This window comes from Penaeus chinensis, chromosome 3 (assembly GCF_019202785.1).
Source record: "Penaeus chinensis breed Huanghai No. 1 chromosome 3, ASM1920278v2, whole genome shotgun sequence".
NCBI classification, from domain to species: Eukaryota; Metazoa; Arthropoda; class Malacostraca; order Decapoda; family Penaeidae; genus Penaeus; species Penaeus chinensis.
The window spans coordinates 43,882,866-43,905,451 of NC_061821.1; the positions used below are offsets into that span (position 1 = coordinate 43,882,866).

The window sequence follows — 22,586 nt, forward strand, 5'->3', positions numbered from 1 at the left end:
GTTTGCGGATTTTTCCTCGTTTTTTACTGGGGTCTCTACATATACCTCCTAGGCAATTCCTTGCTTTCATTGAACGAAGTTTTTGTTTACAAGCCCCACTGTGTTATATCAATCATCTACCATCCTGGGTTGTTTCGACTGGTTATCCAGTATGGATTTAGCTCAAGTAGCATTGTTGTGCTTTCACGTCGCGTTGTTGTACCACCTTGGAACACCTAAAGGAAGCAGATTCTTTCCATTCTATTCACCGATATACTATGTGTGATTTTTCATCGCTTCTCTAGTAACCAGGATGGGTCGCGTTGGTGATTTCTCGCTTCTGGTCTCTATCGGTTGACGGTCCCTATAGTTTTATTGTCCCAGTAGCGCCATAGCGCGATCGGTCTTTGGGGCGAAGAGGTGCTTGGGAATTATTGCCCTGTAGATTCAGTACTTATTGAGTGCTACTCATTTGGCTGCGTTGGTCATATGTTGTCGCCTAGTCCGACTGGAGACCCGAATCGATCGCAACTTCACTTATATGTGTAGTTGCGAATTCCACAGATCGTATAGAAACGATCTGGCGTTGGTTTGCCTTTTTGAGGTGATTTTCGTCTGCATGTATGCAAAGGTGGCTTTCGGAAGTAGTCTGGCATGTTGGATGCTCGGTCTAGGTTGGTGTTCTGGCAGTGTCATACTGGCTTGAGTGCCGTTTGTGTGTCCTGATAAGGCGAGTAGACCTATTGTATACTTGACATCCATTTTTTTTTATGATCCTTGCGTTGGGCACTTCATACTTGTAGATTCGTGTCACTACCAACATTTTGATTTTGGGATTATTTTTTTACTACTAGTACCCAATTATGTTTGTTATTAATTGGCGTTGGTTTTAGCTATATCGCCTTACTCGGTTCCCCTCGTCTTTGTTTGTGTATTTCTGCATCTTCTTTGGTGCTTACAGCCTAACTGTTTGTCGGCCTAGTTGTGGGACAGGGTCTATACGAACAGTTTCGTTCAGCCGCTTTTGGGACATTTTGGATTTGTATGGTTTTGTTTAGTATGGCTCGTATGGACCTCTCTACCTAGTGCACAGTTATGCGGGCGGGGTCTGTCACGTGGGGGTGGTTTCTGTTGGTTACTGGTTAGACATATCGCGCCTTATGACCGCGTTTTTAGTGACCTCCCGTGCCTTTCTCATGCAGGTTTTAGCCTGTTCTTTTTTGATCGTGATGGCTCATATGAGTTTCTTTCGCTGCCTGCTTGGGTAATCTCGCCGTCGTGGATAGACCGAAGGTTGTTTGTTCCTTGCTGTAGGCGGCGCTGTGTACTTCGTCTACCCCGCGAGACGGCCTACTGCTGGTGATACTGTCGCCTGTCGCACGTATTCGTTTGGGGGTGTGTTGTCTGATCCGTTTTTTCTCTTTGGGTGGTAGATCCGGCGTGTTTGTCTGCCAATGAAAACTGTCGAGATGGGGACGCTTTGGGAAGGACCTTGAGTTAGTCGTCTACCAGCTTGTTTTTTGCCATCGTTCTCTCGTTTGGTCAGGGATTTAAGGATGTGTTCTCGTGCCGGTGTGCGGCTTTCGTTTTCATTAGGTTCCTCAGAGGCTCATTGGTTTTACGTTCTTTAGAGTGCCCCTGCCAGCGCGGCCTCATAGTGTTTGGGGTAGAATTTGACTAGCTTTTCCGGTACTATCTGGCTTCTGGGTTTAGACCTTACCTTAACTGCACCTTCCAAGAGCAAGCAAGGCTGACTTTCATGTGAAACGGTGATACAATGGAGAGGTTGGCTGTCATTTACCGGTGTTTGGAGTAGACTTATTTTCAATCAGGGAACGTAGTTCGACCATCCGGTATGTCCGTTATATGCTTGTCTCGATTAGCTTTGGGATGAATTAATGGATTACGGTCACGTCTCGTCAGTGCTCCGCGGATTGTTTTTTTGTCGGTGTCCATCTTCATCGGGTGCAGTAATGTTCCTTCGGAGTGCCAATGTGTGGTGGGTTAGTTTGCGGAAGTCTTTGTTTTGGGGAACGTTTTAACTGGAAGGGCCCCTTTTTGCTCGGTGGCGAGGGCCGGGGGGGGGGAGTGGTTACGGCAGGGCGAGGTGGGGGTTTGGGAGGTATGTCTTGGAAGTCCGGAGATGTTTGTGCTTCGACGTCGTTCCTCCGGTCGGGGCTGGCTAGTGAGATGTTCCAATTTTATTGTTGTGGTCCGGTTGTTTATCCGGTTCAGCGCTATGTGCGCGCTAACGTTGGCATGCCTATGCCTAGATTTCTATGGTCGAGTACGCGCAAATTTTTTTCGAGGGCTCCTATAATGTGTGTTGCGAATCTCCGATATTCTGCCGCGTTGGGTTTTCCCAACTTCACTTGTTAATATCAGCTCTCGAGTATTGAAGTTCCTTGCCCCGGTCACTATGACCCTCTCCATTCGGTGCTGGTGGAGAAATGGTATTCTTTGTGTGTTCACGCTGACACTTGGGACTTGTCTGAGCTGTCTAATGGATAAGGGTTGCGATCACATTCCAGCTTTTTTTATTTTCACCCTTTATAGTCTTTTGGTTCATGCGTATCTTCTACATTGACTGCCGGAGTTGCGGCTAGCGTTGTGGTTAGAAATTCCTTACGTGTTCACTACGCTTTTACTTGTCCTACGTGTCGTTACTGGTCTTACAATCTTTGTGCATGTCTGTGTTGGTAGATAGGGCTGGCCCCTGGTCGGGGCTTAACCTCTCGATAGATCGCGTAGGTCGAGTGCGCTTAGTAACCTAGTACCGGGGTAGCTGCAGGGACCCTTCATATGGCAAGGCCCAATCCTTACATGACTATCACATGTCGTTTTGACTAGATTTTACGGTTGGGGTTATGTATCTTAAGTTTACTATTGATCTTCGTTGAATAGGAAACACTCGGGCGCTGGAGGAATCCATGAACCTCAGGGCTTTACTGCGCCCCTGTGGCGTCTATCATATCAGCAATACTTTGCAACACCCTACGGCTGTTTGCCGTGAATTTCCTAACGAAGAAGGAGCACTCTGCGATCACTGTGGTTGTTCTCGCCATGTGATTAAGTTGGGTGTCGAGAGTGGGTCTCGTTCTCTTATACCAGATCCAGATGAAGAGAATTAGAGTGGTGTAGCTTGTATTGTATGAGTTGTTGAGATGGGGGTCTCCAGGGGACGGGCATGTGGAACCTCTGAGGGGGCTTTGGCCCGTCGTAATGAGCCGCCATTGCTAAGAACTTGCTGGGTGATATTTCTGAGTATTGAGTAAGGAGAGCAGTTTTGTTAATAGCCGGTCGTATAGGCTGGATCCTGTTGAATGACATGTTGTGGTAGACTACTGACACTATGTTTGAGATGTATTGCCGAGAGTCCCCTGTTTTCGTGATATTGACCTGGGTGTTCAGACCCGGGTCTTTTAAAGTATTCGGTGTCTGTGCTCGTTGTTGGCATGGTCACATTTTTACCGGTTGCGGGTTTTGTTGAGCATCTTTACTTCTAATAGGAAAATATACATTGGACGATCGTGTCGTTCCAACCATCCGGATCGGACTACGTTCTACCTTGGTATTGGTTATACTCGTATTACCGCTTCAACGCTTAAGTGTATTTTGTAAGCTATGTCTTTTCTTATTTGCTGACCGTGGTCTCACTTTACAGGGGGGGGGGTATCTATTTCGCGCGGTCCGCATACCCGTGTTTGTATGATGCGCATACCGGGTGCTTGGCTGCCACTGGGCTTAGTTATGGTGGGCGTGATGCTGTCCGGACACCTTTACCTCGAGTCGTCCTGCGTGACAGAAGTTTGCAAGGTGAGCAACTCCAGGGTCTACGATTGGGTAAGTCTTCATCCCCGTTGTATTGGCAAGTGGCGCTGCCTGAATTGGGCAATCGGTCAAGCGGTTTTCCAGTGGTGTTTGTGTCTTTGTCTCCCCCCCATGTCTCACTGACATGCTATCCGGTGGCGGGTCCAAACCTAGGGACAGACGAGGCGGATGAAAGCTCATTAATAGCCTATTGACACTATGGATTATAAGGTCATATCTAATTGATGTCGTCGTTCCCGCCCCACAGCGGTGATTGGTTGTTGGGGGGGTACTCTAGATCGGAGACGCGAGACCACCAGTCGCCACGGATCCGCTGACATGGAGCGTCGGGTTTGGGGGTTTCGCTTGACCTTGCGTGACGCAGGCCACCTACGTGTCGGGGCGAGGGGGAAAGCATGTAGAAGGGGAAGCCGACAATTGTACGAGTTAGGGGCGCAAGCTAAGGTTGAGGGGCAGGTTGTGCTTCAGTACTGGGGACTTCCTCTGTTGGCCACGAAGACAGGGCTGGGGTATCTTAGGTAGGGGAGGAGCGCCCGGGAGCACCTCGTCGTGTTCAGTGAGATAAGGGGGCGTTTTTGAGGGTACGATTGCGGTACAGTGGTGGATAAACGTTGGCGTTGCAGGGGTGCTGGAGACGAGAGAAGGGCGGAGAGTCCTGGGAACGCACAATGTTGGAGTGTGACAGCTATTCGAAATAGGTGATGAGTTACTGTAGGAATACGAGAGTGACTGATACCCCCGTTTGGCGAAAATAATCCGGTGGATGTATCGGGTGAAGGGACGGACGGGGCCCCAGGTCCCCTGGATTGCGGGAGATTGGTGTTTCTGTATGGGTTTGAGAAGCGCATCGTTTTCCCGAATTTCCTTTATTATAGGTCCCATGAGGGATAACTAAGTTTTTACGAACCAATTCGGTGCTTTGGTGACTGTCTTTACGTACCTGTCTGTATGATTACATGTTGTGTTGTTGAATCTGTTGGTGGCCGGAAATTACGTTCGGAATACGAGCTTTCGGGTGATATGTTCGAACGGGTTAGCTAATGAGGCACTGTTTGATCTTATTGTCTTTCAATTGTACCTACTCCTTTTCCTTCACGGGTAGAGGGAGACGTTTGGCGTGGCACCACACGCGGTTGAACGCTTTAACCCGCTGATTTCCTGTCTGTGCATAATTTTGCGGCCGAATACCGAGCTGCACAATCCCATTGCACTTCGCGGTTTAGCAGTGTGGTTAACATTATGTTTATCAAAATATTAACAACAAAAATATTAAAACAATATAAATGAATCCTTCTGGAATTTAAGTTCAGTATAAAAGATGAGATCCACAGGGTCAATAAGCGCATCTCTTCCCCTCCCCTCTCCATCCCCTCCCTTCCACTCCCACCTCTGTCTCATCTCTTCCACTTTCTTTTCCTCATTGCCCTCCTTTCCACTCAACCTATCACCTTTCTCCTCTTCCTCCCTTCCCCTCCCATCTTCTCTCTCCTCCTTCCTTCACTCCTCCCTCTACCCTACCCTCACCCTCTGTCCTTCCCTCTGCCTCACCTTACTACTACCTTCCTTGGCCAGCTCCTTGACGGTCTGCTTGCGCTGGTTCTCAAACTCATCGTCCTCCTTGTCCTTCTCGCCCTCCTTATCCTTCAGGGCCTTGAACTGCTTCATCTCTGCTTGGTCCTTGACGATGCGCTTTCCGAAGGGGACCCAAAGGGGGGGCCCCGACCCATCTGCAGCCCGCACATTGCGGCTGAATTTGGAGACACTCTGTGGATCGTAAGAAACACAAGATGAAATGCAAGGAAAATCAGGGAGGAAGGATTTCAGAAAGAATAAAATTTATTACCAAGGGATGTCAGAATGAACAATAGCAAATACAAGGATAAAATTGAAAAGAAAACTATAAGAAAAAAAAAAAAAAAATTATATAAGATGAAACAGGAAAAAGATGAAGCAAACAATATCACTAAAAAAAGAAGCATTGTTTATAACATAAGTTTAGTAATCTCTCCTCTAAAAAAAAATTATAATAATAATGATAATCAAATAAACTGGATGAGATTTTGGACCGAAAGGAAAAAATAATTCTATATCCAAAGACATTCAACACTAAATAAATCCAACAACTTTGCAAAGTCATTCCAAAACAAAAAATGCTTTGCCAACCTGTGACAGTCGCCATTTCTCGTACAGCTCCTCCACCTTGCCTCCTAAAACAGCTATGTTACTTGGGGTCAGCAGGGCGTATCCTGCCCCAAAGGAGATCTTGCCCAGTATGCGAACCTTTGTCCCTGGAGCCGTCTTGAGGCTGCAGATGGTGAAATTCAGAATAGATTTTTTTAGATTATGAAGAACTCTCTTGGTATTACTTTTATAGTCAGTTTTGAAAACAGTATCAGATTAAAACCTCTAATATTCCTTTCTGAAGATGAAATCTAAAAACCTATCAAAACAAGTCTCAAGATTTGCTCATATTTCCTTCTCAAAGTTTTAAGCCAATGTAAGCAATTCCAAGAAACAATATGTTTTACAGACAAAAGTTATCCCCTTTTAGGGCTGTTGGACTGACTTGGACTGGCAAGGGCAGAGGACCCACAGAGGTGGAAACATTTGGTTTCTCACCTGGCTAATTCTTCCTTAATTTTTGGACTCTTTTGCTCTCTAATGCTAGTAATAATATTAATGACATTAAAATATAAAATCATGTTGTCTGTAATAAAAATAACAGCACAATAACATCATGTAAAAAAAAAATAATAATAAATAAATAAATAATGATAATAATAATAATGTAAAATAAAAATAATTAAAGAAAAGTGAAAGCTCTATGAAAGGGGAAATCAGGTGAGTATATGTAGAGACATTTAACAAAAGAAAACTACAGTGAACATCACATTTTCCTGGCCGCATGGGGCTAAACAACAACAAAGACTGGTGAAAAAAATAATAATAATAATAATAAATTAAAAAATAGCAAATATATAATTCAAAATATAAGACCCAAAGAAGGGAAAGAGAAAGAGAAATGTAGGTAAAGAAAAAGACAAATTGAAGAGAGAGAAAAAAAAAAGGCAGAGGAAAAAGAGAAATAAAGAGAAAAAGGAATGATGATAAATAGAAATGAAGATTAAAAATAGGGAAATAAAGGAAAGAGCAAAACAGAAAAAATAAGCTGAAAAATCAAACGACTACCCAAGCATCAACCCCAAAGAAAAGAAACAGAAAAAATAGAATCACTTTACCACAAAACACACACACACACACACACACACACACACACACACACACACACACACACACACACACACACACACACACACACAAAAAAAAAAAAAAAAAAAGCCTTAAAAACCAGCCACATCATCAAACAATCAAAACAAGAAAATTTAATGAATGAATGAATGAATGAATTAACAAACAAAACAAAAACACCAAGACAAGAGCAGTCACCCACCTGATGACTTTAATGTTCTGGATCTCTAAGGCCTGAAATGTGTTTGTACCATCAGTAAGGGAGAGTCGCAGTAGACGCGGGGCTGCACTGGAGTCAGCAAAGGCTTTTGGGGCCGACACATTGCGGATTTTGGACACTTGCAGAACCATGGGCCCTGTCAACTAAAAACAGATGGTGCAGATTATTGTCATTATCATTAATATTGTTACTATTCTATTACTAATATCACTATGACTTTTATTACCATCATTATTAACATCATTATTTTCATTACAATCATAATTATCATTATCATTACTATTATAGATATAATAAATCTTTTTATTACTATTTTCTTCAAAAGTAGTAATACTATTACTAATATTATTATTATTATTGTTCTTATTATAATCATTGTTTTTGTTAATATCATGATCATCATCATCATTACTATCATTATCACAATTATTAGTTTTTTATTACTACTACTATTATTACTATATGTATCTGTTACTTTTATCATTAATATTTTTCATAACTTCCATTACTAATACTTCTTCACTTTTTTATCATCACATTATTGTTATAAACATTACTTCCATTTTTTCTCTCTCCCTAACACAGTTCAGAACGCTTCAGAAAGAAAATAGAAAAAGAAAATCCAAATTACTTGTACTCAACATGGAGCACATATTCTTTTTTTCAAGACCTTCAACTTACTGTCTTGTTCTTGCCTTTTAAGTCCTCTGGAAGACAAGGTGCACCTACATCCTTCAAGTCACTCTGAAAAAGGGAAGTGATAAGTATTGGCAGGACTGCAAGCATTTCGAACTTCAAGTATGAACTAATAATTTTGGAGCGTGTGTAAGAATCACTACCATGATCATTACTTCCCTATATTCTCATTATATTTTATTTACATCAACCACTAAAATCAATCTACACTTTCATTATTACTGCCTTCATGTTAAACACTGTAATGAACCTACATTATCATTACCTTACAATATCAATATCACAGACTCTGGTTATCAACCACCAAGTTGAATAAATCGCTCCATTAGTTATCCCTATTACTACTAGCTTAGAATCATCATTGTCCTCTTTCAAACCCCATTACTGACTGACCAAGGGACATGCAGTTACGCTCCCTTAAGAATGCCTTGAGACTTGCGTACTTACATTGAGGATTTCTTGAGAGGCATTCTGGAAGCTGAAGTGGTTTCCTTCCAGGAGATTCTCAACGCCTTCCTCACTCAGAGACCTGATGGGGAAAGCAAGGGCCTGAGTGAATGCAAAGTTAATGAATTGGAGAAATATTCATGAACTAAATGATTCCACTGCTCTTGTGAAAGACAGAGGAAAATAGGGTTAAATATTTCACTATTGGAAGTAGTTGTGCAAATTTTGGGGTCAAAAATCAACATTTCTAATTCACACCCTAAGTCACCTCACTTCTGTCAATTATTGATTTTTTTTTTTTTTTTTTTTTTTTTTGGGGGGGGGGAGGCACATATTACCTGCTTTTAAGAAATGGAAAAAATAAAAGGTACTTGTCTCCATTTATCTTGAAATCCAAACAAAAAATTTGGAAGAGGGCTGAGTCCTCACTGTGACATTTCCAGGGTGAACAATGTGTGGTTATTTCCATGATCTTCTGAATATAAATTGTACATAAAATGGAAAACCAACTGTCATTTCATTGTTTCAAGGAGTAAGGAAACAAATTTATTCTAACAATTATACATGATGCTGAATCTTAATAATCCCTGCCACATCATATGGTCCAATCATTAGAGTAACCACTCCCTTTAATATAAATTTTGAGCTTTTGTTTTTTCTTTTAATACTATTCACAACAGCCACACTACATACATTCATGAAAGTATCACAGGTTTAGACTAGTATGATATTGGTAGATTCTGCAAACCCACATGTATTTAACTTTCCCCTATCTTTTCTATTTTCATTCTTATACACCTCTTATAGCAAAACTTACAGAATAACAACATAATGCCTCTGAGAAGGACCCTGTCATTACACGAGAGAATTGTGTGAACATCCAAGTGGGCGTGGCAAGTAAAATTTGGAAGGAAGAGGGAATAGTGATGCCCATGGAGGAGAAAGGGGTGTTATAGGGAGAGTGGGAAGAAGAGGGCAATGTGATGAGGACAAGGATGGATACTGGCAAATACTTTGGATGTAGAGTGAATAGGAATAGAGGGATTGGAGGGTGGTTGAGGGCACTAAGTATTCACTTGGATCAAGTTTAGGAAGTTTTGGATGTTTTCAAGAGTTTTTGTTCTTGTGAGGAGGAGAAGAGGGGATAGATGTCTGAGGAGCAGAGGAAAAGGTGAGTGTACGGAAGGATGTGGTAGAAGATGGGGCAGAACGTTTGGATTGTCTAGTGCAACAGGTAGAGTGAGAAGGGAGGGGCAGGCATCAGAGCAGTGGTTGAGATTAGAATATTTGGATCTAGGCTGGAAATGGAATTTGACTGGGCGAGAGGGAGAAGAGGTAGGATGGTTCAGGACAGAGGGAAGAGATACTGAGATATCTTGAGAAGGTGGGAGGGCAGCAGAGCAAAGGACAGTTTTTGAATAGGTAGAATGAGAAAATCCTCATCAGCATACTTTCTGTCTGGCCTCAAGTAGAGTGAGGCCTATTTTGAATCTGAGAATTGCTACCTTAGATTTGAGCTTGCAGGCAGGGCAGCTCCTATAAAATACATTGTGGGAGCCACCACAATTTGAAAGGTCATGACCAGGCTGGGCACAAAGAGGGTAGTGGGCTGTGGAGTAACAGCATTTGGCTAAGTTGCCAAAACGCCAACATTTCTGATATAGATGGGGCAGGGATCGATATGGTCAGACAGGGCAGGACACTCAACCAATATAAAATTCATAGGGGAGATCATGTCTGCAGAAGCTGATGTTGGCAATATTAGTGTAAGACTTGTGCTGGTCACTGGGAGGAATAGTGTAGCACTGGACTGCCATGGCATCATAGTCAACGAGGCAGGCAAACAAGATGTTTTCACAGTCTGACCAGTCCTTGTCATAGATAGGACAATCAGTCAAGGACAGAAACAGTTCTTGTACAAATACTAAGAGAGGAGTGAGGTTGGGCAGGAATAGGTTTGCCAGTGAGGTCAATCAAGGTATATAGTGCATGAGCTTGGGAGGCCATCAGATGTAACTGTGACAAGTTGTCAACAGTGTGAACAATTGGATCAACTACTAAATGGAAATTTGCTTACTTGCTTTTGGCAACATTCTTGAAAGAGGGTATTATAAGAATAAGGGGCTGTGGGGGAAATCACAAAGAATTGGTCCTACTTGGCTGAGCCACAGAGTACTCAAAAGGTTTGTAGAGGTGGAAGCAGTAGAAGGAGAAAGGCAGGAGGAAGATGGGGTGGGGTGGAGTGAGGTATTACTATGGGGAGGAGGACAATAGGAAAAAACAGCAGGTGGTGGGGGTAGACAATGAAGATGTGCAGTAGGAGATAGAGTAGAGGATGCTGGGAGAGAGGAAGAGGTGTTTTCTGAAAGTTGAGTAACAACCAGAGTGGATGACTCGGAATGGACAGACCTGACAGCAAATATCAAGGATGGGGTACTACTATCAGTGGTCGGAGGTGTGGTCACAAGAGAGGCAGAAGATGGGAAACCAAAGAAATCAAATTTAAATAGGCTTGCTAATGAAGGGAGAAACTTCACTGTCCTAATGAGGGTAAAACTCTTCATTATGAGCTTCAAATAAATGAGGGCCAAAAACAGTCTACCAGTCCAGGTCCTCATAAGGGGTAGGGCTAGGCGATTAATCCAGGGAATACCGTGCCCTCATCCTCAGTCTTTATTTCCTGAGCCCCCTGAACAATGAGCAAGGCATGGGGGGGTAGTGGCGGAATTGGGTAATAACACCTACGAAATTTTAGAATGATACAAATCAACACAAATGTCTCGAGTGGCAATATTTTTGCAAATGCCTCCCCAAAAGTACTACACATGAGAAAACTGAGAAGATTGACCATTTTTTTAAGTCATTCATCCTGTTGACACTGAGATGATATATACTGCACTGACTGCACGACTCATTACTACTCTTAATATTAAAATTCAATAATGATTTTAAACCATTATTTATATAGTTATTTTAAATAAGCTTGTGCACATGCATTTCTGATTAAGCAATTCACGCAATTGGCTCAGCCAAAGAAGAGTTCAGGGTTTTCACTCCACAAAGATGTTTCCAGCAAGCAAATTATCATATGGACAGAGCATTAATAAATGGCAGTGCAGGGGGCAGGGGGCAGGGCACAACCACAGAGGCCCAGGTCGTGTAGCTGGGGTACGGGGCATGATCACTGGGATTTGATGGCAAGAGTATATTTGGAAACTTTTTACAGTACAAATGCACTCACCAATGACGAAGACCCGCACTCCATGTCACAAAATTTATTAAAAAATCTAAGTAGTCGTGACTGAGCTTGCCCTCTGGGCACTAAGGAGAGGGTTGAGGGGGGGTTAGCCCCACCACCCCGGTAAATATTGTCTTCACCTCAGTACCCAAGCCAAGAGAGAGCTGAGAGGGAGTGCCGAGTGAACTTAGGCTCTAGGTAGTGCCTTCTGCACCCTTTTCCCCCTATTTGTGGCGTTACTTTTGGTGTCGGCAGATTATTTCTTGCACAGATGACGGCAACTTTTAGTCCTCTATAAGAACATCCTCTTCACTTTGTCCTCCCTTTCTGCATTCACGCCATAAAGATTAACCCCATTCTACAACTACCCTGGGCTCCAGCCAGGTTGAAGGATCAGGGCCTGCTTCCTAACGGGGTCCAGGGGACAGGGCCGCCTCAAGAGGAGCCTTTGGCAGTGCTCTGCCTGCAGTTGGCCACATGACCATAGGTTTCTCAACAGTTTGCGCGTCGGCCCGGGGACTTTCCACGATGTTGCACCCACACGTTCCCCGTTCACTCCCTGTGCTGCCTGCCCTGGGTCGCCTTCACTACACAGGGAATCGCGGCGGGACGGTTCCATGCAGCGGATTTTGGCGGAAAAAACGCCACCACGAAGTCGTTTCCCAAGCGACCTCCCTGCCTTAAGGGGCAGGAAACCAAGAGGCCTGTAAAGGGTATTTATGAACGCCTTAAACATATGGTTTAGCAGGAGAAGTGAAAGGGACGGTTGGCTTAACCACTTTTATTGAGAAGCATAAGCAACACAGATATTCACACGGATACAAGTCTTGGTAAGGCTTAGTGCTGGGTCTGCCCGTAGGGGGGCGCGGCCAGCCTGACCCGCAGCGGTCGCCAGGAACTCACTGAAAGGACTCTCTCTGACCTGGGTCATCCTGAGCCTTAAGTGCTGGTGGGTCGTGGGGCACGCCCTCCTTTGACCAGGGCGCCGGGTGTTTCGCTCGAGGCACTTCTAGAGTAAGGTCAGGTCGACCAGCTGCCCGGGCCTGTCGCAAGGCCAATCCCCGAATCCGCCAAACCCCTGAAGAAATAAGGCCACACTTCCGCGCCTCCTCCTGCCCTCGCTCGCCAACAGAGCGACAAAAACGACGGAAGGAGAGCAACACGGGCTCGAAATGACCCTTTGACAATCGATCCTTTCACCAACCTCCGTCAAACAACACAAAAACCCCCCCAACACTCCACACAGCAAAACAAAACAAAGCAAAACAAATCTCTCCAGAAGCAAAGCCCACTTGGCCGCCGCCTCGCCCTGAATCGCTCCTCCCGCCCCTCCAACTCACCAGCCTTCGCCCTTGAGCCTCGCCACCACCTCCTTGGCCGTCGCCGCCATCTTCGAGGACGAGGACGAGCTGCAGGACGCACTTTTGTCTGCCGGAGCGAGCGCCGCCGAAGAGACCTGCTCCGCCGATCGCCAGACGTCGACTGCGGGCGCGGGGTGGCGAGCGCCGTCCGCTCTCTTCTAGCGCGTTTTGCTAGGTTGGTGGAGGTTCCTCTAGTGGTTTGGCTGGAAAGAGGCATTCAAGTGTAGATCTTTCCATGCTGTTTGTCATTTGTTGATATCTTTATTGTTATAGCCTTGTTGTCATGGAATTGACCAGCCTTTGCTGTTAGTAGCAACGTTTGCTAGGTTGGTGGAAACAAGGTTTTTTGGTAATTGATTAATTATTGTCTTTTATGTCTTTACTGTGTTTGTTTATAGTTATTATTCGTTTTAACAAAGTTAATCAGCCTGACGAAGACAAGCGAGTTCAGCTGGATTAGTATCAAGATTGGTGAGCGAGGAGAGAGAGACCTCGCCCTCGTCCCTTCCAATGGCTCTTCACCCTTTGACAAAGACTTGTTTTGCCAGCATTTTAGACGCCTCTTCTTTTTCTTCTTCTTTGCCTCCGACTCCCCCTCGTCCTCGTTCTCGTCCTTCCTTTTTTCCTTCTCCTTCACTTCTATTTCTTTCTCCTCTTCATCTTCGTCTTGATTTTCGTGTTCTTTTTCTTCAACTTCATCATGTTCATCTTCATCTTTTTCTCACCTTCGATTTCAGCAGCCTTCTTTTCATCTTCTTCCTCAGTGTCTTCATCTTTATTTTCTCTTTCATCTCCATTTTCTTCATCTTCCTCCTCTTTTTCTCCTTCATAATTTCTTTCTCTTCCTCTTCTTTACGCGTAGGAATCACAAGGTACTTTGGCGTTTTTCTCACTTCTTTCTTTCTTTTTCCTTCTCTTTATTTTTCTTCTTCCTCAACCTCCTCTTCGTCTTTTTCCCCTCTCTTTTTATCATTATCAATATTATTCATATTTACTTTTTTATCACCACCACTACCACTATCAACGTCACCGACATCACCATCACCATCATCATTACCATCACCATCATCGTCACCATCATCATCACCGTCATCATCATAGAAAGTGCACGAATTTCCAACTGATGGCGAGTCAATAGCCATATACCATGCTGATAACAAGCAGGGTATACAAGCGGCCATAAAGCCAAGCGCTGTCTGGACCTTGTATCTGAGGAGTGTTGTAGGACAGGACTAAAGATCTCTGCAGCCAAATCCAAAGCCATGGCTCTGAGACATAAAGTTCAAGGCACAAGTCTGAAAATCCAAGGAGTGGACTTGGACTGGGTCCAGGACTTCCAATACCTTGGGGTAAGGACTGCCCGGACCCTCTCCTCCCAAAAGGAGGCTTAGTGCCTGGTTGACCGAACCAAAACAAGACTCTCTGCCTTGAAAGTCATGACTGGGAGACATATAGGAGCGCAGACATAAAGTACTAAGATCATTCTATGTACATGCCGTCCGGCCCGTTGTGGACTATGCCTCAGTCGCTCTAATTGCCACAAAGAAAAAGTACAAAGACATATTGGAGACAGTCCAAAATGAAGCTGCCAGGATCATTCTGGTGCCCCGAGGTAGACGAAGGTCCTCAACCTCATGGAGGCAAACCTTCTCCCCCTGGACTCACGAATTGATCTAATAGTAGCACAATTCCTGTCAGAGGTCATTCAGGTTCCCAGGAACACAAGCCTAAGACAAAAAATAGTCAGACGCCTAGAAAAAGACAACGAGCTCTTTGCAAAAAACAGCCAGGGTGTTGATACGCTATCAGCTCAAGGAACAGCTACTTGCTAACTGCATGGACTCCCCCCACCCTGTCTTTATCGAAGCCCCGCCGTGGGCATAAAACTTGATAGAGCTCTCTATTATGAGCCTGTCAATGAAAAATAACCCACCACTCCTTCGGGTAGTCAAACATACTTCACGGATGGATCGGTCGATCCCTTGAGCCACACTGCAGGCACCGGCTTTGCAGCAAGGGATGCCACACAATCCATGAGTGGAACAGACAACGCCTCCTCGCTACAGGCAGAGGCAGTTGCGATCATGGGAGCCCTAGCCCACGCGTCCCTGAGGGAAGGACACATGGTCATACATACAGACTCCAGGGCAGCCACTGACTGTCTTCAGTACAGCTCACCCAAAGACTATATCTACTTCCTGACCACTGCGCTTACCATAGCGCAGAGAATTCTTGCTCAGGGTAGAAGAATATTTATTAACTGGGTCCCCAGCCACATTGGCATCAGAATGAATGAGCTTGCTGACAGACTTGCCGAAATTGGCAGGGGTATGCCCCCAAAGCCCATGATCATACAACCAAGCCGAAAAATCCTAAAGGAGAAGTGTAGTGCGGCCGCCCGTACCTTCCTCCTGCAGCTTCACAGAGAGGAAACGAGATCCTCCCCCTCGGGCTAGTCATTCTTCGCGGAATCAGACTAGCTTATCACTGTGCATGGCAGATCATAGGGACAATAAACCGTGAAGAGAGGTTCTGCATGCACTGTGGCGAGCCGAACGCCACCCTGGTACACTTTTTACAGAATTGTGAGTACACACAATTCCTGAGACAGGAACCGCCCACAACAGCCGCCGTGCTGGTGAAGAGATTATGCGGTATGCTTATATCATGGCGGCAGGAGCGCCTGCTGGCAATCCCGCCGCCACGGTAAGCACCGAGTGTCAGAGAACAAAATGAGACAGTCATAAAGAGCTGACACAGGCCAGGCCATATATGGAAGGCCCGGGAAAAGCTAGATCTTTGCAAATCTCAAAGTAAGTAAGACATAAAATAGCCTCCGGGATAGTACAGTGGTAACGTGTCGGCCTCTTATCCGAGGGGTCGGCGGTTCGCGCCCCGCCCAGGCGCAGGGAGTTGCAATTGTCGCCTGGAGTTTACTGCTGTGGCTGGGCGTCACGGCAGGTAAGGACTCAATTCAGCCGCGTCAGCACCAGCTGACACACGTTAGCGAGTCGGCATTAGTCGACACAGGCCGGGCATCCCTCTTGGGCATACATAGCCCGGGCGAGGACTTATCCTTAGATAACCCATCATCACTCAGTCAATGCTAAGGGTGTCTCTATAATAGCAAAAGGAATACTCAAAGTGTCACTGAGCAACCCTGGTCTGTTATTATTTGATCTCCAATTAAATGGTTAGCAAACTAGCTCTGTTTACAGAGTTCGTTTGTTTTGTTACTGTCCTCAGTGGCCTTTTCTTCCCAGATATGGACAGTAATAAGGGAATACTACACCTTTCCTCAGACCCGCAGCTCTCTCTGTCACAGGGAAACCTGTATAGAGAGGCCCTGCAGTCCGAGGCGACATCTAGGTGTGCTTTTTCTCCTCCTGATTCCCTTCTTTTTCTTGTGGTCACCTGGACCTGCACAAGTCCCTCGAGGGCTTCTGCATTCATCTGGGTGGTGCGTTGTTTACCTGTTGCCCCTTTTTAGCAAGGATTGGCAATAAGGGAGCGGCCCAACACAGAGCTCCGATCCTCTAGTGCACTGGAGAAGGCAACCAGTCTACTATTAGGCGTGGTCGAGTATAGGCTCCCTTTTTCCTCACCTTTTCTCTCTCTCCATCATCTTTCCCCTCATCCCTCGCCTCAGTCATACCACTCACCCTGTATCCCCTCACCAGACCCATGCCCAACCTCTGAAAATGGCCAAGATTAAGGTTAAAGCTCTCGGCGGTCCCACCCCGAGAAAACGTGAAACCCTTACCTATGCACTCTTTAGTGCTGAGATCAGAGTACTTCGGTACTTTACTCTGCATGACGGATACCTGGCCCTAATTGAGGACGACATCCATGCCGAGAAGCTCTTCTCTAAGGATGTCGTCCAGACTCTGGAGAACCTTAATTTCTCCCCGATTCTTCCAGTTGATAAGAAGGCTAAACTCACGCTTGTCTTCAAGAGATTTGACCAAGTCGTCAACGAGTCGGAACTAGATATTGCGAAAGTTGAGCACATTTACATTATGAAACCCAACTATATCATCAAGATCAGGTTTTCCGATCATGCCATGGCCAAGAAAATCAAAGAGATGAGGATATACCTCTTCAAGTTATATGTCCCCCCCTGGCAAATTGAATTCGAGAGATATACGTCCCTCAGGCATTGTATGAATTGCTTTGGATGAGGGCATCTTAAAGACCATTGCAAGGCTGAGAAAAGAGCCAGATGCACAGAGTGCGGCTCTAACACCCACTCATTCAGGGACTGTAAAAGTTCTGTCAAAAAATGCCTCACTGCGGCGGTGCCCGTAGGACATTTGCAAACAGTTACCCTACCCGTAAAGAGGCCATGAAAATCTCCCAAGAGAAAACAGGAGAAGGAAAAACACTTGCCACCATCAATTCCAGGAAGCCCCTAATTAACCAAATCCGCCAGGACAAAAACAGAACCCTGCATTCACCTGGCCCTCCCTAATGGCCTCTCTTAGGAGATTCTCGTGGTCCTCCTGTATGCTCACGTGCAAAATATCATTGGCCCTGAAAAGGGCTTCAGATATCATGCCTGGGTAGCGCTGGCAGCAAATGACCTACCTGCACTCGACCTCGGGGAATATGACTCGGGGCACCCTAAAGGTTGTGAAGCGTCCTACCCAGACGATTCAGGCCCAGCCTGAACAAACACAGCCCCAGGCACCTCAGCCTCCTGTACAGGCCCAGGCAACGGAGCCCCAACCTTTGCAGGCTCAGTCCACTGAACCCCTGAGCCTTAGCTTGCTGAAGCCCAGACACTAGAGCCCCAGTCTATTCCCCAGAATGCAACACCGGCACAGCCTCCTCCTCTCGTCAACCAGGGAGGTCAAAAAACATAAAAATACCCACGGTGGCAAAACTAAGGGATACCCCAGTGATATCCCCTTAAGTATCCCTGATGACCCACCTCCCAGACCTTACCGAACCCAATGGATGCTTCACTGATGACGAGGGGCTTGAGCGCCTCAAGGGCCTGTCACACCTTAACGTTTTAGAGAACGTATGGCTAGCGTATGGAAAACGGTGGCACACGCTCAACATACGCTTGAATAAGTTATGGGTACGCTGCTCCATCGTTAGGGTACGTTGAAGTACGGTGGCGTACGGTGCCGTACGTTGTCGTACGCAGGGACAGCGAGACGTTTTTGAGCATGCACAAAATTCTCGACGTATGCCAGCGTGTGGCCAGTACGTTATGCATACGCTGGGGATAAGTTAAAGGCACGTAAGGCGATCGTTATCATTCGTTCTCTGATCGTTCCTCACGCGTTGTTCCTCACGCGCTGAGTACGTTCCCCGATCGTTGTCTTATACGCTCTGCATACGTCGACAACGCGCCGAAAAACGAAGAGTTCAGCGTACGCCACCGTTTAACATGTTTACCATACGCTAGCCATACGTTCTCTAAAACGTTAAGGTGTGACAGGTTCTTCATGGGCAGGACTGCTACAATACGACATCCGACATCCGTATCAAAATACCAGTACTCTGATCGATTCGAATTTGGCCTTGAGATAAAAAAATAAAAAATAAAAGTGGTTAGTAACGAAAAAAGGGCATACCCTCATGGTTACGGTTAAGAGGCCCAAAAATCACGTCAAGGAGGGCAACATGCGTGTCACCGACATGACTAAAGCCTGCGAAAACAGATAAAATAACGGATGCCTCACTGACTAACAACACAAATACACATTGCACACCATACATTACACTCACGCCTCACCATTATACAACACAATGTATTACACTGGACAACACGGGAAAATGAACTGTGCAACACATACAGAAGACACGACCCACACATCATACTCATTAACAGCGATGGGGTCAATAACACCAACCCACTTAAAATCTACATGTACACTATCTATTCTTCCAACAAATCACAAGAAAAAACAAGAAAGAAGCGATGGCGTAGTAATTGCGATCAGAAACATCTCTCACAAAATCATCAATAACTTTCACTAAGATCTACTAGAAGTCGAAATAAGCACACCGCAAGGACCCATTATACTAGCAACATTATACATCCTACCAAGAAGACAATACATACCAGAACCTGACATCTTGCAGCTCTTGAGGCATGATAAACCAATTTACATCTCGGAAGACTTTAACGCAAACCACGCGCTCTTTGGCTACAACCACACAAACACCGTAGGCAGAGGCCTCGCCTCCCTCATACAAAAAGGCAGACTCATACACCTCGGTCCACGCACCCAATATATATAGCATACAACACCTGACATAGTCTTAGCAAACCGCAGAACACCACTATACTACCGCATCACAACAGACGACGTCACATCCAACGACCACCTCCCGGTCATTCTTACACTGTCACAAAAAACCCTATAGTAATCCCAACACAACCCCGAGAATCTTTCAAACATGCAAATTGGGAGGGCTTCTTCAAACAAGCACTCGAAGGTACACAAGTAACTATTGTGTGTGGGGCAGCCCACACACAATAAACACCCACCCTGGACAGTGGCAGGCCAAAACACAAGACTATCCCTCACTCCATAGAAACATACAATCGGAAATTTCTCAAAATATAATACAGGCACTTACATGAACTTGCTGGGACGCACAACTACGCATGCGATACAAAGAAATTCAAATACAACTTACACACGAAATTAAAGTAATGAACAAACAACACTGGGAGACACTCATGCAAAGTCTATGTCAAAACACGAAAGATCCCAAGAAATTTTGGAGTTCCTTCAAATTGCTCATGGGGTCGAACTAACAGACAATGACCTATATACAACGCACAAAGACAGAACGTTGACTCGTTGGAGGAGATGGAGCCTCTCCACAGGGAATTCTGGCAACAGAATTTCCAAATCTCCCCCACCGAGATTGCCAGATTCAACCGCACCACAGATACTGAGGTTACAAACTACTTACAACAACATAGGAACATAATTCTCCCAGAGAACACCATCAGACTAAACCCTCTCACAGAGGGTGAGAGGGTTTCTCCACACCAATCACACCAGAGGAAATAGCAAACACAAACGCAATAAAAACACAACACCAGGAACAAGCAACATAAACAAAATAATCACTGAAAACCATCCACCCAGAATGATCAGCAGACTACGCCATATCTTCAGTGCAGCTCTGGCAACAGGATATTTCCCTGATGAATTTAAACACGCCACTCTCACCTTGATTCCTATCCCAGGGAAATGCGCACACGAGGTGGGGAATTGCCGCCCCATCTCACTCCTAGAAGTCCCAGGAAAACTGCTAGAGAGGGATATAACACAAAGCCTTATCTCACACCTTGAACACAAACAAACACACAACATTACGGCTTTCGCTTACGCAGGGGGACCGAGAACGTCATCGCCCTCGCGTACGAGGAGATCGCACCCAGTCTCGCTAACAAGTACCAGACGAACGCAGAGACGTCAGCAAGGCCTTTGATAAGGTCTGGCATGACGGTCTGAAATACAAACTAACACAACTACACCTGCCCACACACTTCGCACGCCTTCTATGCAGCTTCCTGGACTATCACAATACGCCTGGGGGCCTAGGTGGATCAGTTAGCAAAACTAGCACCATCTCATAAAGATAATGCAATACCACTATCTCTTAAACAGTTTAAAAAAATGTTTTTAGCCGACTTCGAGATTATGAGGGCCAGGTATGGACCACAGGAAACTGAAGAGAAATGGACATGGTACTATCTTGCATTTTGAAAGTATTGCAGGGACATCTGATTTGGGCAAACCATATAATCAGAGTCTATCTCGGAGAGCAGATTACTTTAACCAGGTTACATACAGGATATCAGTACACTAAACAATATGTACAGGATACAGTTTTGGAGGCAAAGCCAGTCTCATATCACCACTGCAAAATCTGCAAGGTGCCCAAGTCGCATAATCTTACACATTACTTTCTTTGTTGCTCGAAACTTCATCCTATCGATCAAACAGCACTGCCCAAAGACCAGCACTTATTGATTACATTAACTTTATGATAGACACTGGTCTTGTCTTTGATATGATTAGTGCTTTTTTTTTTTTTTTTTTTTTTTTTTTTTTGTAACAACTAGGTGATACGGGAATAATGCAAGCACAGTGGCACAGCCCGTCAGTACAACCAATGTTTGATTGACGACGCTCTACACAAACAGAAACAAAACCTGTTTGGATAGAAGCTATAGCATCTTTCCTTTGCTTTTTGCAGGACATGAACACTGTTCTGAAAATATTTTTTATCAATCAAATCATCACCGTCACTATTACAATCACCATAACCACCATCATAATCACCTTTTGTTTCTATATACTGCTTTCTCTTTGTCCAAATTTCGATACTGCTTATCTGTACTTACTTATTCCTCTCTTTACTTATATTTCTGTACTTCATCAGCTTCATTAACCTTTGCTAATTGCCCATCTGTTTATTATACTTTACTTTTCATCTCTTTTATTATTTCCTTTTTCGTTATTATCCCCTTTTCCCTTTGCCGGTTCAGCAGCTTCTCCTTTTCCTTCCGCCAAAATAGCCCTTTCTCATTCTCATTTTTTTATGCATAGTTTTGTGCGATTCTGGCTTTAAAAGGGGCGCTTCTTCCTCATATTTTCCTCCTCCTTCTCCTCCTCCTTCTTCTCCTTCATCTTTCCTATTTCTTTCTCGTATTCATCTTCGTCAGATTCTTGGTGAAAGAGGCTCTCATGTATTATAATATTATATATAGATATAAATAAAGAAAGAAATAGATAGATAAATAAATAACTAAATATATATATATATATATGTGTGCGTGGGTGTGTGTGTGTGTGTGTGTGTGTGTGTGTGTGTGTGTGTGTGTGTGTGTGTGTGTGTGTGTGTTTGTGTGTGTGTGTTTGTGTGTGTGTGTTTGTGTGTGTGTGTGTGTGTGTGTGTGTGTGTGTGTGTGTGTGTGTTTGTGTACATATATCATGTATGTATATATATGAATATATATATATGTTTATATACGTATACATATATGAATACATATATTTTATATATATACATATATATGAATGTGTGTACACACACACACACACACACACACCCACACACACATATATATATGTATATATATATTTATATATATATATATACACACACACATATGTATGTATAATTGTGACCCTCGCCACGATGGCCGAGTGGGTTAAGGCGCTAGAATCGAGTTCACGATCGTGGTGCACTGGTAAGACGCGTGACTTTGACTTCAAGGTCCCGCGTCCGGTCTCAGCCATGCCAAGTGGATAGTTTGGCTTCACGCAGATACGCAGTTATTGCAAAGCTTTTACTGATGGTTGTGTGGTTCGAGTACTGGACTCCGACCATCGTGGTCTCGAGTTCAATTCCCCGTCGCGGCGGTCGTAAAAATGCCTGCGCTCTGACTGTTGGTTCGAGTCCGAGAAAACGACATATTGAGAAGTCTAACGCAGGTGTCGGAGGGGAAGTCGCCGCCGTGGCATAAGTGCTAGCGCGCCGATCCGCGGTTGGTTAGGAAGGGCATCCAATCAGGCAAGGG

The 22,586-nt window shown here is 44.8% G+C and overlaps 1 protein-coding gene across 1 annotated transcript in view; it reads right to left on the reverse strand.

The window, feature by feature from the left end:
- Window positions 1–13,156, reverse strand: part of LOC125041542 — a 23,659-nt gene extending 10,503 nt beyond the window's left edge. Inside the window, exons 1-13 of the mRNA XM_047636568.1 lie at window positions 13,001–13,156; window positions 8,423–8,504; window positions 7,961–8,023; window positions 7,262–7,422; window positions 5,974–6,115; window positions 5,335–5,574; window positions 4,396–4,495; window positions 4,184–4,249; window positions 3,763–3,959; window positions 3,088–3,378; window positions 2,352–2,479; window positions 1,700–1,769; window positions 1,334–1,579 (exon numbers count right to left, since the gene is read on the reverse strand). Of these exons, the coding sequence (XP_047492524.1) occupies window positions 1,334–1,579; window positions 1,700–1,769; window positions 2,352–2,479; window positions 3,088–3,378; window positions 3,763–3,959; window positions 4,184–4,249; window positions 4,396–4,495; window positions 5,335–5,574; window positions 5,974–6,115; window positions 7,262–7,422; window positions 7,961–8,023; window positions 8,423–8,504; window positions 13,001–13,050 (1,836 nt within the window). The 5' untranslated portion in view covers window positions 13,051–13,156. The remainder of the gene's footprint in view (window positions 1–1,333; window positions 1,580–1,699; window positions 1,770–2,351; window positions 2,480–3,087; window positions 3,379–3,762; window positions 3,960–4,183; window positions 4,250–4,395; window positions 4,496–5,334; window positions 5,575–5,973; window positions 6,116–7,261; window positions 7,423–7,960; window positions 8,024–8,422; window positions 8,505–13,000) is intronic.
- Window positions 13,157–22,586: the final 9,430 nt, after the last annotated feature.